Source organism: Chiloscyllium punctatum, chromosome 44, assembly GCF_047496795.1.
Source record: "Chiloscyllium punctatum isolate Juve2018m chromosome 44, sChiPun1.3, whole genome shotgun sequence".
NCBI lineage: Eukaryota > Metazoa > Chordata > Chondrichthyes > Orectolobiformes > Hemiscylliidae > Chiloscyllium > Chiloscyllium punctatum.
Genome location: NC_092782.1, coordinates 57,375,899 through 57,388,961, shown reverse-complemented (window position 1 = coordinate 57,388,961; position 13,063 = coordinate 57,375,899). Strand labels below are relative to the sequence as shown.

The following is a 13,063-nucleotide window of genomic DNA, read 5'->3' as shown; positions in this document are numbered from 1 at the left end:
ATATTTGTAAATGCACTTTTACTTTGCATCATTACTTACCTGATCAAACGTTATAGTAACTACAACCAACAGCAAACAAATCATGAGGGGCATGGATAGGGTGAATAGTCAAGGTCTTTTCTCCCAGGGTGGGGGGAGTCCAAAACTAGAATGCATAGGTTTAAATTGAAAGGGGAAAAATTTAAAAGCTACCTAAGAGACAACATTTTCATACAGAGGGTTGTGTGTATGAAATGAGCTGCTACAGGAAGTGGTGGAGGCTGGTACAATTGCATTTAAAAGGCATCTGGATGGGTCTCTGAATAGGAAGGGTTTAGAGGGATATGGGCCAAATGCTGGCAAATAGGATTAGAATATTTTAGGATATCTGGTCGGCATGGATAAATTGGACCAAAGGGTCTGTTTCCATGCTGTACATCTCTGTCTCTATACAGAGACAGCATGAACAGAGTACCATTTCATGCTTGAACCCTAAAGGATTACTCCTCTATTCCCAATGCTCAGCATAGCATAACATCTTGTCAGAGTTCAATACTGACCACGGCCCATCCCTCTAAGCGACTTGGAGAAACAGGCCCAATTCCTGACCGATTGTGCAGCTCCCAGATGTCTTACCACTAATACCCTGACTGGTTGCACTGGACCTGTAGGACTGATCCCTGCCTACTCCCCCGACTGTAAGGTATAAGACTCCTGACCTCAATTGCCCTAAAAAGTCCTGGACTGATATCGGACAATGCCCTACCTATTGTGCCAGTACTCCCTGATCGGCAACATGGCCACTGACTTAATGGAATGCTACTCTCAGACTTTCAGACATGGTCCCTTAGCTGAAACACATTCAGTCTGCTTGCTATTTAAGATGCTAACATGTCCTTCATGTGTGAGATTAACTTGGCATGATATCATAAAGCCGTAAGTTCACCCCTTAACTGATCACCACTGACAACCATGACTAGCTGCCTGATTTTACGTCTGCACTAAGAGGGAAAGCAAGATATAAGCACGACGGCTCTTCAAGTTCTGAATAATGCAGCAATGCACAAAGGCAAGGTAAAGCAGGGACGCTGTGAGCTTCAAAGTAGCTGTATATTGAGTGAGTGCTAACAGAGCAGGTGAAGAGCCCTGAGATGCATCCTGCTCAAATCCACAAGAAGGGTGTTTGTACTTGTATGCAATGCTGGCAACAGCATTATAGTGCAAAGTGTCAAGGATCTATATTCCAAGATTGTCTAAAATGTGCTGTAGGGATGCAGAAATACTAGTCCATGTTTACTGTCAACATTTCTGTGGAAAACAGTGGAGGGACTGCAAGTGATCACCACCGTAGAGTGTACCCTGAGATGTTGGAGACTGCTAAATAAGGTGGAGGCCATGAGGAGCAATCAGCAAGCTGGAGTCACAAGGTACTGTTCTGACTTTCAGGCTGGAAACTGTCACCATTTAGTTCTTCTTCACTGCAAGGGTGAATAGCAAACTGCACATAAATGAGGCGAGAACAGGATAAGATTTTAAAGCATGTAAATAGGCTTAGAATGATAGAGGTACACAGCCCAACTCGTCCATAATGACCAGGTTTCCTAAACTGAACTAGCTCCCATTTGCCTACATTTGGCCCATATCCCTCTCAACCTTTCCTATCCATGCACTTGTCCAAAGGTCTTTTAAATGTTGTATTTATACAACCTCTATCACTTCCTCTAGCAGTTTATTCCATATATGCACCACCCTCTGCATAAAAAAGTTACCCCTCGGATCCATTTTAAATCTTTCCTTTCTCACCTTAAACCAATGGCACAGTGGTTAGCACTGCTGCCTCACAGCACCAGAGACCCGGGTTCAATTCCCGCCTCAGGTGACTGACTGTGTGGAGTTTGCACATTCTCCCAGTGTCTGCATGGGTTTCCTCCGGGTGCTCCGGTTTCCTCCCACAGTCCAAAGATGTGCAGGTTAGGTGAATTGGCCATGCTAAATTGCCCGTAGTGTTGGGTGCAGGGGTAGATGTAGGGGAATGGGTCTGGGTGGGTGCGCTTCGGCAGGTGGGTGTGGACTTGTTGGGCCGAAGGGTCTGTTTCCACACTGTATGTAATCTAATCTATGCCCTCTAGTTTTGGACTGGATGGCACAGTCCCAGTCTTTCTAGGCCTCTCTTTCTAACATGAAACTTCTAGTCTTGGTAACATCCTTGTCACATTAATAACATCCTGCCAATAGCAAGGTGTGCCGAATTCTATGCAGCACTCCAAATGTGGCCTTACCAATGTCTTGCATGTCCACTGAGCAATGAAGGCAAACATGACACACCTTCTTCCCCAGTCTGTCTTTGTCAATTTCAAGGAACTATGTACCCATACCTCTAGGTTTCTCTGTTCAGCAATACTCCCCATGGCTTTACCATTAACTGTGCAAGTCCTGTCCTGGTTTGTCTTAGCAAAATGCATTAAACTCCATCTTCCATTCCTTGGGCCATTGTTCCAGGCGATCAAGTCCCATTGTTCTCTTAGATAACCTTCTTCACTGTCCATTATATCCCCAATTTTGGTGTCATCCATAAACTTCTCAATACTTGTTCACAAGGTTCTTGTCGAGTCACTCAAACCTTGGGTGCACCATCAGACTTGTTTTCCTTGTCATCTAGAATCTAATAAGTATACATTGCTCGTTCCCACATCATTCAGGTTGGGAAAATTCAGCCCTCACAAACAAGGATCTGATTATGATCAGACAAACTGATTTTGTGATTGAAAGAGAAATATTAACCAATGCACCTGGAACAACCGTTCTACTCTTCTTTTTGATTTGGAGATGCCGGTGTTGAACTGGGGTGTACAAAGTTAAAAATCACACAACACCAAGTTATAGTCCAACAGGTTTAATTGGAAGCACTAGCTTTCGGAGCGCCGCTCCTTCATCACCTGATGTTGTGTGATTTTTAACTTTGTACTTTTTTTTGAAAGGCAGCTACCCATAGAGGACAGCCTTCAGTTGTTGCCCTGTTGCACTCAAGCCAGAAAGGATTGAGAAATGCAAAAGAGTGATTCCAGTGAGAGTAGGGGATGAGGAGATGACAGAGATAGAAGACAAGAGGTAGATAAACTACACTGAATCAAAGACAGGTTAAGTGTAAGTGTGACTAATCTGCCACTTAACCTACACAATGCCACAAAAGGTCAAGCAAAATTTTCAAATTATAATTCCTCTCTAAAAGGAAAATGCAAAAAGGACCCAAACTCCAACTATCTTTGACAACAAAAACAATTTCAGGTTTGATACCGGAGCACCCAGAGATATCCTTTCTTACAACTTTAACCGACAAATGAGGAAGATCACAAAACTCAGTGCTAACTTCTACCTAATGCCTGGACTGCTGTCCTGGTTGAGAATAATACATAACAACCACCCTGTTATTGATGCACTTGTTCACTTTCCTTTAAATATACAACTACCTTTCGGATTGCTTTCTTTGAGTGATCAGAGAAGAGGAAAAGATTTCATAGTTAATACAATTTTACAGGATTTGTGTCATATAATCCATTAGTAAAATCAATATACAACTTATTGATTACTGATGTACGCAATTGTCCCTTGAAGAAATGTTGCGTTGTAATCAAACGTTTGGTTGATACGACCTCTGTAAGAGGTAATTTGCAACGTGTATGTGCATTTTAAAATAATCTAAATTGTTGATCAGGTGTGAAAAGAAATGTTAATCAAAATCCATTAGCTGAATCAGCTTTCCATTAATTAATGTCAAATATTTTACCATTTACATTAATTTTACGCCTCCAGATATTGCAATACCTACAATCCCACAAGTTCAAAACATCGCAGACTGAGATGACAGAACACAAATTAGCTTTCCAATTGAAGAAAACAAATGTACATTTTTGTTTAAACTGGGAAGGTACATCATTTGTCTACTGTGCCACTGATCCACTTTTCAGCATATATACACAGGAGTTAGTGCTGTGAGGTGCATAATTCAGCAGCATATTTAATCGACTGAATACCTTCTATACAATCATTCAATTACTCATTCCCAGACTTGCAATATTCACCTGTGGGTGGATCTAGCTTGCAGCCATTTTCCTGGCACCATCCCACCGGCCGAAGTCTATAGTCCAGATAAAACAACCACTGGTCGTGTTTTTCAATATCATTCAATCCTTCATAACGCAAGCACAATCTGCCACCAACATTCTCAATGACACGGACTATCCAGTATTGAAAAGGATTTTGATAATCCTGAAGTTCAATAAGCGATTTCGGGGTAATAAGGTCCACAGCATTCTTCCCTCTTAGTGGCTGTTAAGAATTAAAGAAAAAAAAACAAATTTCAGAAAAATGAACTAATCCTTTTATTCTCTCAGTAAAAGGAAAGCACAAGATGTTACATGCACTTATGTACTTTTCTTTTCACTATATTCTGCACTTTATTTCTTACATTTGCAATATGGACTTCAGATAATAGTAAACTGAACAGAAAATGCTGAAAATGTAATGTGTTTTCTTTCTATAAGCTTAAAACCAAGTATGCAATGTTTAAAAACATATACACGCTGTTTAGGTCTATTTTATGAATATGTTTCGAAGATTACCCCTTCCAGGAGGTTTGCTGGAGCTGTCCTTGCACCAGTCAAATCTCGAATTAGAAACTCTGTCCAGTCTCCATGTTTCTCACAAATCGCTGCAAAACAAGAAAAATAAAACTCCAGTAAACCAACAAGATTCTTTCCCTCTCAGGAGACTAATATTAAATACTGTTACTTGTTAGTGTATTGTTAACATTTATTAAGCACATGGTAAGCTTTAAATGGTTTCAAGTAGTGGTATAAATATCCAGGTTTCACAGCATTTTGATTAAAATATCAAGATAGTATAGTTTATTTAATCCCACAAATACAAGCGTAGTAATTACATAGTAGATTTCAAGTGCTGCTGTCACAATACTGACACAATCAGTTCATGGTTAAATAATAGTAAGCTGTTGCATATATTCTGCGCTTTTCCAGCAACACATTTTCAGCTATAGATATTAATGACTTGGAACTCGAAAGAGATGGTTTTGAACCATATAGTAAACAATCCTAGTACTTTGGCCTAAAATCATTACAGTCAGTCACTTCATCACAAACAAAAATATTGAGCTCTGACACATCACTATAGTGTCGAATGTTCTAAAGCTCTTTGTGTAATAGATCTTTAATCTACATAATAATATTAATGTATTTGGAAACTATCAAGTTAAACTGCCAATGTGCGCTCTCTCTCTACTAAAGTCAGGTCGAGGGGTAAGTACCTAATTTAATTCTCTGTTAAATCATACCTAACATTTGAAAAGATTGAATAAAACAGTGGAAAGTGTATCATGAAAAAAAACACAAAATCACAATCTAATCATATTACAGGGGTATTATAATCAGGAAAGAGGCATCAGTACTTGAGATGCTTCACCATTTTTCACTAACTTTCCCACTGACTATTCCATAATGTTGCCAACTTTAGCTACATGGAAAGAAAACAAAGAAGTATCAGCTTAGCACTGATATAAACAAAAAAAGTGATGTTGATAAAATTTCTAGACTTTATTTCAAAATTAATTTTTAAAAAAAAACACACACACTTGGCTATCACAGTTATGGATTAAAAACATATTTCTGACGGACAATAAGCTGCCTACATACGCTGACTGATAATAAGCTGTGTCATCTGCCTTGGGACGTTCCAACCACAGGGGATCAATGTGGATTTCAGCAGTTTCCTCATTTCCCCTCTCCACTACCTTATCCCAGATCCAACCTTCGAACTCAGCACCGCCCTCTTGACCTGTCCTATCCATCTTCCTTCCCAATATCTGCTCCACTCTCCTCTCCAACCTATCAAACCTGCAGCTACCTTCCTCTCAGCCCCACCCCCCTCTCATTTATCTCTCAGCCCCCTTGGGCCACTCTCTCATTCTGAAGAGCTTAGTCATGAAAGGTCAATTCTCCTGCTCTTCGGATGCTACCTGACCGGCTGTGCTTTTCCAGCACCAAGCTCTTCGACTCTGATCTCCAGCATCCATAATCCTCACTTTCTCCAGGCTTACACAATAGAGTCTAGATGAAATCCTACTAAATTTCACCAAAGGAAAAACAATTCACAGCAAGTGACTATTTGGAAAGGAATATTATTTTGTCTGAAATATTTATGACGACTAGAGGGCTCTTCATGTCTGTAAACTGGATAACTGACCCATCAGAAGAATGTAAAAAAGACAATGTATATACTGTCACACCTGTGCAGACTTGTATAAATGCAAGTTCTTTTAACCAGGTTTGAGTTTATTAAATTATTTTGACAGCATGAAATATTTGAATCTGCATGGAAAATGAAGTGTACTTTTTTTTTGTTCCAGGGCTCATTTGCAGGTTTCCTGCCATAATCTGCATAGTTTTGGTTAGCACTACATTACTAGTTTTACAGAAGCCAAGGCATGAAAACAAAAACATTATTGTTGAGTAGAAATCAAGAAATCAGAATGTACTCCCTGTTCATCCTATGCTGATATCATTTCCATCCAAGCACTTAATTTGAAACACACTATGAAATAATTCCACACAGGCAGTGTCCCTTCACTAAGTCACCCTTTTATTTACCCATGAACAGCCCTTGACTTAGTACTGCCTCACACAGAGACAGGTTATCAATGAGTGTCAGTTATATCTCAGATATATCAGCCTTGACTCCCTGATTGGAACAGATTAACAGCCCCAATCAGAGAACCCATACTCAATGTAGTCCAACTGGCTGACCTCACCACAATCACTACATCCTTCACCTCCAAGTCCACGGCCATAGACCGATCCTTTCTCTTGGAGAGCCTCCTGGGACATTTTAGCAACAGATCAGGTTTGTCCAATTTGACGTCAGACACAGGTGGCACGTAATGCACGAGAGTTCACCTCTTACACCAGGAGTGCCTTGGCAGAACTTAATTCTCTTCTGATGGCAAAAATGTCTATTTCTGTGATGTCCCTCTTTGATTAAGGACTTGGCAAATATTTGATCAAGATAGTGAACCCCCCATGTTCTGGCAGCATTTCTGACTGTTCTGAGGGGCAGGACACATTTTGTTCCGACATTATTTGAAAATTCACAGCTTTCATTTGGTCCACATGCTTACTCAGGATCGTCACACCCACCCGAACGTTATACATCAAATGGGTAATGACCTTGCATCGATCACACCTGGTGTATATGGATTTCAGCAAGGCGTTCGATAAGGTTCCCCACAGTAGGTTACTGTGCAAAATGCGGAGGAATGGGATTGTGGGAGATATAGCAGTTTCGATCAGTAATTGGCTTGCTGAAAGTGTTGGTTGATAGGAAACGTTCATCCTGGAGTCCAGTTACCAGTGGTGTACCGCAAGGGTCGGTGTTGGGTCCACTGCTGTTTGTCATTTTTCTAAACGACCTGGATGCTGGCATAGAAGGGTGGGTTAGTAAATTTGCAGACGACACTAAGGTTGGTGAAGTTGTGGAAAGTGACGAAGGATGTTGTAGGTTACAGAGAGACATAGATAAGCTGTAGAGCTGGGCTGAGAGGTGGCAAATGGAATTTAATGCGGACAAGTATGATGTGATTCACTTTGGTCGGAGTAACCGGAATGCAAAGTACTGGGCTAATAGTAAAATTCTTGATGGTGTAGATGAGCAGAGAGATCTCGGTGTCCAAGTACACAGATCCTTGAAAGTTGCCAACCAGGTTGACAGAATTATTAAGAACGCATACAATGTTTTCGCTTTTATTATTAGAGGGATCGAGTTTCGGAACTATGAGGTTATGCTACAGCTGTACAAAACCCTGGTGCGGCCGCACTTGGAATATTGTATACAGTTCTGGTCACCGCATTATAAGAAGGATGTGGAAGCTTTGGAAAAGGTGCAGAGGAGATTTACTAGGATGTTGCCTGGCATGGAGGGAAGGTCTTACGAGGAAAAGGCTGAGGGACTTGAGGCTGTTTTCGTTGGAGAGAAGGAGGTTGAGAGGTGACTTAGTAGAGACATACAAGATGATCAGAGGGTTAGATGGGGTGGACAGGGAGAGCCTTTTTCCAAGAATGGTGACGGCGAGCACGAGGGGGCATAGTTTTAAGTTGAAGGGTGATAGATATAGGACAGATGTCAGAGGTAGTTTCTTTACTCAGATTCTCCAGCTTTAAGGACATTTAAGTCGTCATTGGACAAGCATATGGACGTACATGGAATAGTGTAAGTTAGATGGGCTTCAAATTGGTATGACAGGTCGGCGCAATATTGAGGACCGAAGGGCCTGTACTGCGCTGTAATGTTCTATGTTCTTTGCCTCTTACCCATGAGGGGCCGTTTTGGTGATTCTTACACAAAACTTCATTCCCTATATCAAACTCTCTCTCTCATTTGGCAGTGTATTGGGGCCAGCATTGGAGTTTCTCATGCTGTTTCACCCTCCCCAACAGGTCTGGGGAGACCAGACTGAACCTGGTGTGGAGTCTTCTACCCATTAGCAACTCTTCTGGTGCTATCCTTTAGTTCCTTGGAGTGTGGCCCTGAATTCAAAGAAGAACAGCGACGGCTTGGCAACTTGTTTCTTCAATCCAACCTTCAAGGTTTGGACAGATCTTTCTGCAGGTCATTGGATGATAGGTAAAATGGAGCTGTCCTTATATGTTGAATCCCATTCGACTTTTAGAAATAACCAAATTCCCTGCTAGCCTGTTATTTATGACCAGCATTTCCGGGACTCTTGTATTGAGAAAGATGCACGCAGCTTTTCTATTGTCATCCCAGTGTTTCTCAAATGGGTCTGTGCACATTCAACCACTTTAGTGGGCATCTACAATGACGAACGTTGAGCCCATGAAAGGACCTATACAGTAAACATGCACCTAAATCAAGGTTTACTCAGCCATTCCAATGGATGTGAGGGAGTTTCTAATGGTAATTTTTGTCCTTGACAACACTCTGGGCATTGCCCCACCAGTGCAGCTATGTTTGTGTCCAAGCCTGGCTACAAGACATATCTTCTTTTTTGGTGACCCCTGGATAGCCCTGGTGAAATTCAGCCAGTATTTGATGGCAACCTTTGCTCAGGACAATTACTCTTGCTCCTCATAACAATATGGCACCCTGTACTGTAAGCAGATCTCTCCACATCCAAAATATTTCAATTCCAGTTGAGATGGTCCTCTGGTTTCCCCAATCAATACCATTGTTTCAGTTTGGAAAGGACTGGATCTTTCTATGTCCAATGTCTGATATTGTCAGCTGTGACTGGGAGCATGTCCAGAAAATTGAATAGTTTTACAAACTCTTCCATTGGGAGGAACCACCAGTGGTGCATCTGCTCATGGAGGTCGTTCAACACATCTGCATTTGCTACTCAGCCTCCTGGACGGTGTTCCAAGTTATCATTATAAGCTCTTAGTTTTAGAGCCCACTTTTAAGTGCAGCCTGAGGTAATGGGCCATATCCTCTTTAAGCAGGGCTTGCAGTCCGTGATCATGATGAGTTTTTGTCCATAAAAGGTATTGGTGGAACTCCCTGACTCCAGATATGACTGCCAATCCTTCTTTGTCTATCTGGGTGTATTTACACTCATCATTAGCCAAAATCCTGGTGCATAAGCTATTGGGCCTTCGTCTCCATTGGCCATTTATGAGCTAATACCACCCCGATATACTACAGGGAGGTATCGTATGTCAAGCCAGATCTTTTCTGGGATCATAGTCTGCCTACACCTTAGAAGATGATGGCTTTTTTAAAAAAACTTCATTTGAAGGCTGAGGCTTGTCTAGGAGACCATTTCCAAGCCTGACCATTTTTTAAAAAAAGGTTGATGCAAAGGTGTCAGCATAGCTGCCAGGTCATGCATAAAATCTTCATAATAATTTAACCAGCCCAAGAAATGACCTAAACTCCTGGACAAACATAGTAACTAGGGCACCTTTGATCACCCTCACTTTATCTTCTAAAGTGTGTAATCTGGTCTTATCCACCCTGTAACCCAAGTCAGTCACTTGGGGGACCTGGGACAAATATTTTTCCTTTCTCAGATGAATGCCTGCCTTGAATATGCCTTAGGATTATATTCAAATTCCTTAAATGCTCCTTATTCGTTTTCCATTATCAGGATGTCATCTATTTGCATAAATGGCAGTCGGACGTAAACCTTGCAAAATGTTCTCCATTGTCCATGATACCCCAAATGGCAGTCTTGTATATTGGTACAAACCTTTAATAGTATTAATTGTAGCATATTTCAAGGGATCCTCATCCAATAGCAATTGCAAATGAGTCTGGCTCATGTCCAGCTTCGTGAAGGACAGTCCTCCTGTTTAGAGGATTTATACACAAAGCTAACAAGTGACTGGGTATTTATTCAACTGCAAGAAATGCTTTACGATTTGCCTAAAATCCCCACAAAGGTGAACTGACCCACTAGGCTTCAAAATCAGTTTGACCAGTGCTGCCCATTCTGCAAATTGGACTGGTTTGATTCCTTCACTTTCGAGCCTTCAGATTTCTGGCTCTATTTTTGCCCATAAGGCAAATGCCACTGGGCAGGTTTTGCAGAATCGCGGAATTGTTTCCTGGTCAACATGCAAAATGGCTTCAGCTCCTCTGATAGTCCCTAGACCTTCCTGGAAGATTTCCAGGTATTTAATTAGTGCTTCATGCAAGCAGCCATTTTCTAATTGAAAGATGTTGGGCTAATCTAGGTCGATCTCTCACAGTCAATTTCATCCTATTAAGCTTGGGTCCTAGCCTTTCATTACAATCACTGGTAACTGAATTTGCTGTTTTTCATTAGAGACCAGAACCAAAGTTGTATCCTTAATCTGTAAAGGATCCCAGTATAGATTCTCAGTATAGCCAAGGTCTTGCGCAAACCTAAGGGCTGGAAGTCAGAGCAAATTCCATTAAAAATTGCAATCAACCTTCATGAGATCTGGATGACCATTTAACCAGATGTTTGTCTTGACTTATTCTGAGTTTGATGTTGCTAAGCAATCTAACTGTTCCAAACTAGATGTAGCTGGACTTTCTTGGGTATGAACTTTCCTGGATACGCTCCTGGTTACCAGCCTATGAATTATCTTACTCAATTTAGGTTCAGTAAGACCTTTTTACTGTCTCTGGTCTGCATACCAGTAGCAACTACACAGGGGCTTGCTGGTCAGGATCCTGAAGACAATTTTAAATCGCTTGGCTGATGCTTAACTTTGTTTTGGGGTTTTGCTGAGGGCTGACCTAGAGTCCCTCTGTTCAGGAAACCTCCTGAGTGAGGCTATGTAGCTGCCTGCACTCAAGTGGTGTTCCCTAACTCAGTCAGGCTGGTGAGGGTGTCCACTTCCATTGGAATATCTTGCAACTCATATGCTCTATGTGCCCCATTGACCAATGATAAAACCAGTTGTAGCGCCTGTTTGAAGTCCAGTTGGGCTAGCAAGCTTTTTTGCATATTTATGTCATGTCATTAATCTTGCATATCAGATAGTCTCTAAGCATTTCATTAAGGGTTAAATCAAATTCACAGACTTCTGCCAATCATGTTAACCTCGTCATAAAAACCCAGGAGGGATTCCCCTGGTTCTCGAATTGCTGAGTAAAAGTGATAGAATCTTAGAATTCGAGGTGGCTTGAATCGTAATATTTCTTAACCGTATCAGTCAATTCTTGAAAAGGTTCCTGTATCTGGTGCTTCAGGTAATGTTAGGCTCTGAATGACAGAAAAGGCTGCAGGTATCAGGAGAATTACACTTTGTTTCTCATCTCCAACAATGTTGTTTGCCCAGCAAAAATAACGCATTCTTCCCACATTCCGGGCCCAGTCCTCGACAGCAGGGTCAAACAGGTCACGCGTCCAAAAACAAAGGCATGTTGTAAGAAATGCTTACCCCTACTCAAAAATGACTATGGTGAAAAAGCTTCTTCAGGTTCGTGCTTTATTCTTGTCACCACTGAAATAGCCCCACAGAAGCTGGTGTCCCATCACCAAGCTACTTTTCATTTAGACATGAACAATCCTTGACTTTAGTCGTGCTGCATATAGAGCCAGACACCAGAATGGCAGTGACTAGACTAACAGCCCCAATCAGGGAACTCATTCTAGAATGTCCAACTGGTTCAAGTTGCAAAACTCTCATTTTTCAATTCTAGCAATCCAACTTCCATTTCAGATTATAGTTTCAAAAGATATTGTCTGTTACATTAGCTATCTTCAATTGTTTTCTTGGTTGCCCTTGTCCTCTGATATTGTAATTACTCTCTTCAGCAGAAACAGGTTTTACTACCCAAGACTGTCCCAGATTTCTTTGTTTCCTCCAAGTTCATCATTCTAACTCAAAGCTTTAGCTTCATTTTTCATAGTCAATTCAGGGCCTATCTTTTATCTGAGTTAGTTCCTAACCTCTTTCCTATCTACCTGAAGCATTGCAAGCTGTATTTACACTGCACGGATGCAATCATGAGCCCACCTAAATGAGCTGGCTCCACAATTTATGACAGACTCAGTGTCAATACCTGGTGGCAAACTCCTACCCTATCTCAGTTCCTTCAATAGAATGACTAACTGAATTTAACTGTACACTTGTTTACTAATAGTTATCAGATGTTTAGGACAGGACTTATTAAACAAAGTAAATGAAACGAAATTGAGTTTGTTTTAGCATCACAACTGAGTTCCCACCAGTGACAGAAAACATATTCTGGACAATAAAATTGAAATGTACAACAAATTGAAGAACCAAAGAATTCTGAAGTTTCCTGGAGATTCCAGTAGTAGATGGATAACATTTATTTTATTTTCATTTATTTGTCTTTTCAATCCCTGTGGACCATTCTTTAACAGATAAATACAGCAAGTGACACATTAGTAAAACTATAGTAATGATCCTTTATAGATCTTGCATTTTTCGAGAGAGATTCTAGATGACAAGTACTAGTTTCATCTTAGCTGGGGAAAGCACTTCATACTTTCCAAGAGTGTAAAGTACTGAAACTTTTGGAAAATCAGGAATGTATGGAATTGAACTTCAGA

The 13,063-nt window shown here is 41.0% G+C and overlaps 1 protein-coding gene across 2 annotated transcripts in view; it reads right to left on the bottom strand.

Moving 5' to 3' along the window:
- sfmbt2 (Scm like with four mbt domains 2) overlaps window positions 1-13,063 on the bottom strand; it is a 219,492-nt gene that overhangs the window by 113,835 nt on the left and 92,594 nt on the right. For both annotated transcript variants that reach the window (XM_072563003.1, XM_072563004.1), the window contains exons 6-7: window positions 4,599-4,687; window positions 4,059-4,305 (exon numbers count right to left, since the gene is read on the bottom strand). In XM_072563003.1, coding sequence (XP_072419104.1) covers window positions 4,059-4,305; window positions 4,599-4,687 — 336 coding nt within the window. The remainder of the gene's footprint in view (window positions 1-4,058; window positions 4,306-4,598; window positions 4,688-13,063) is intronic.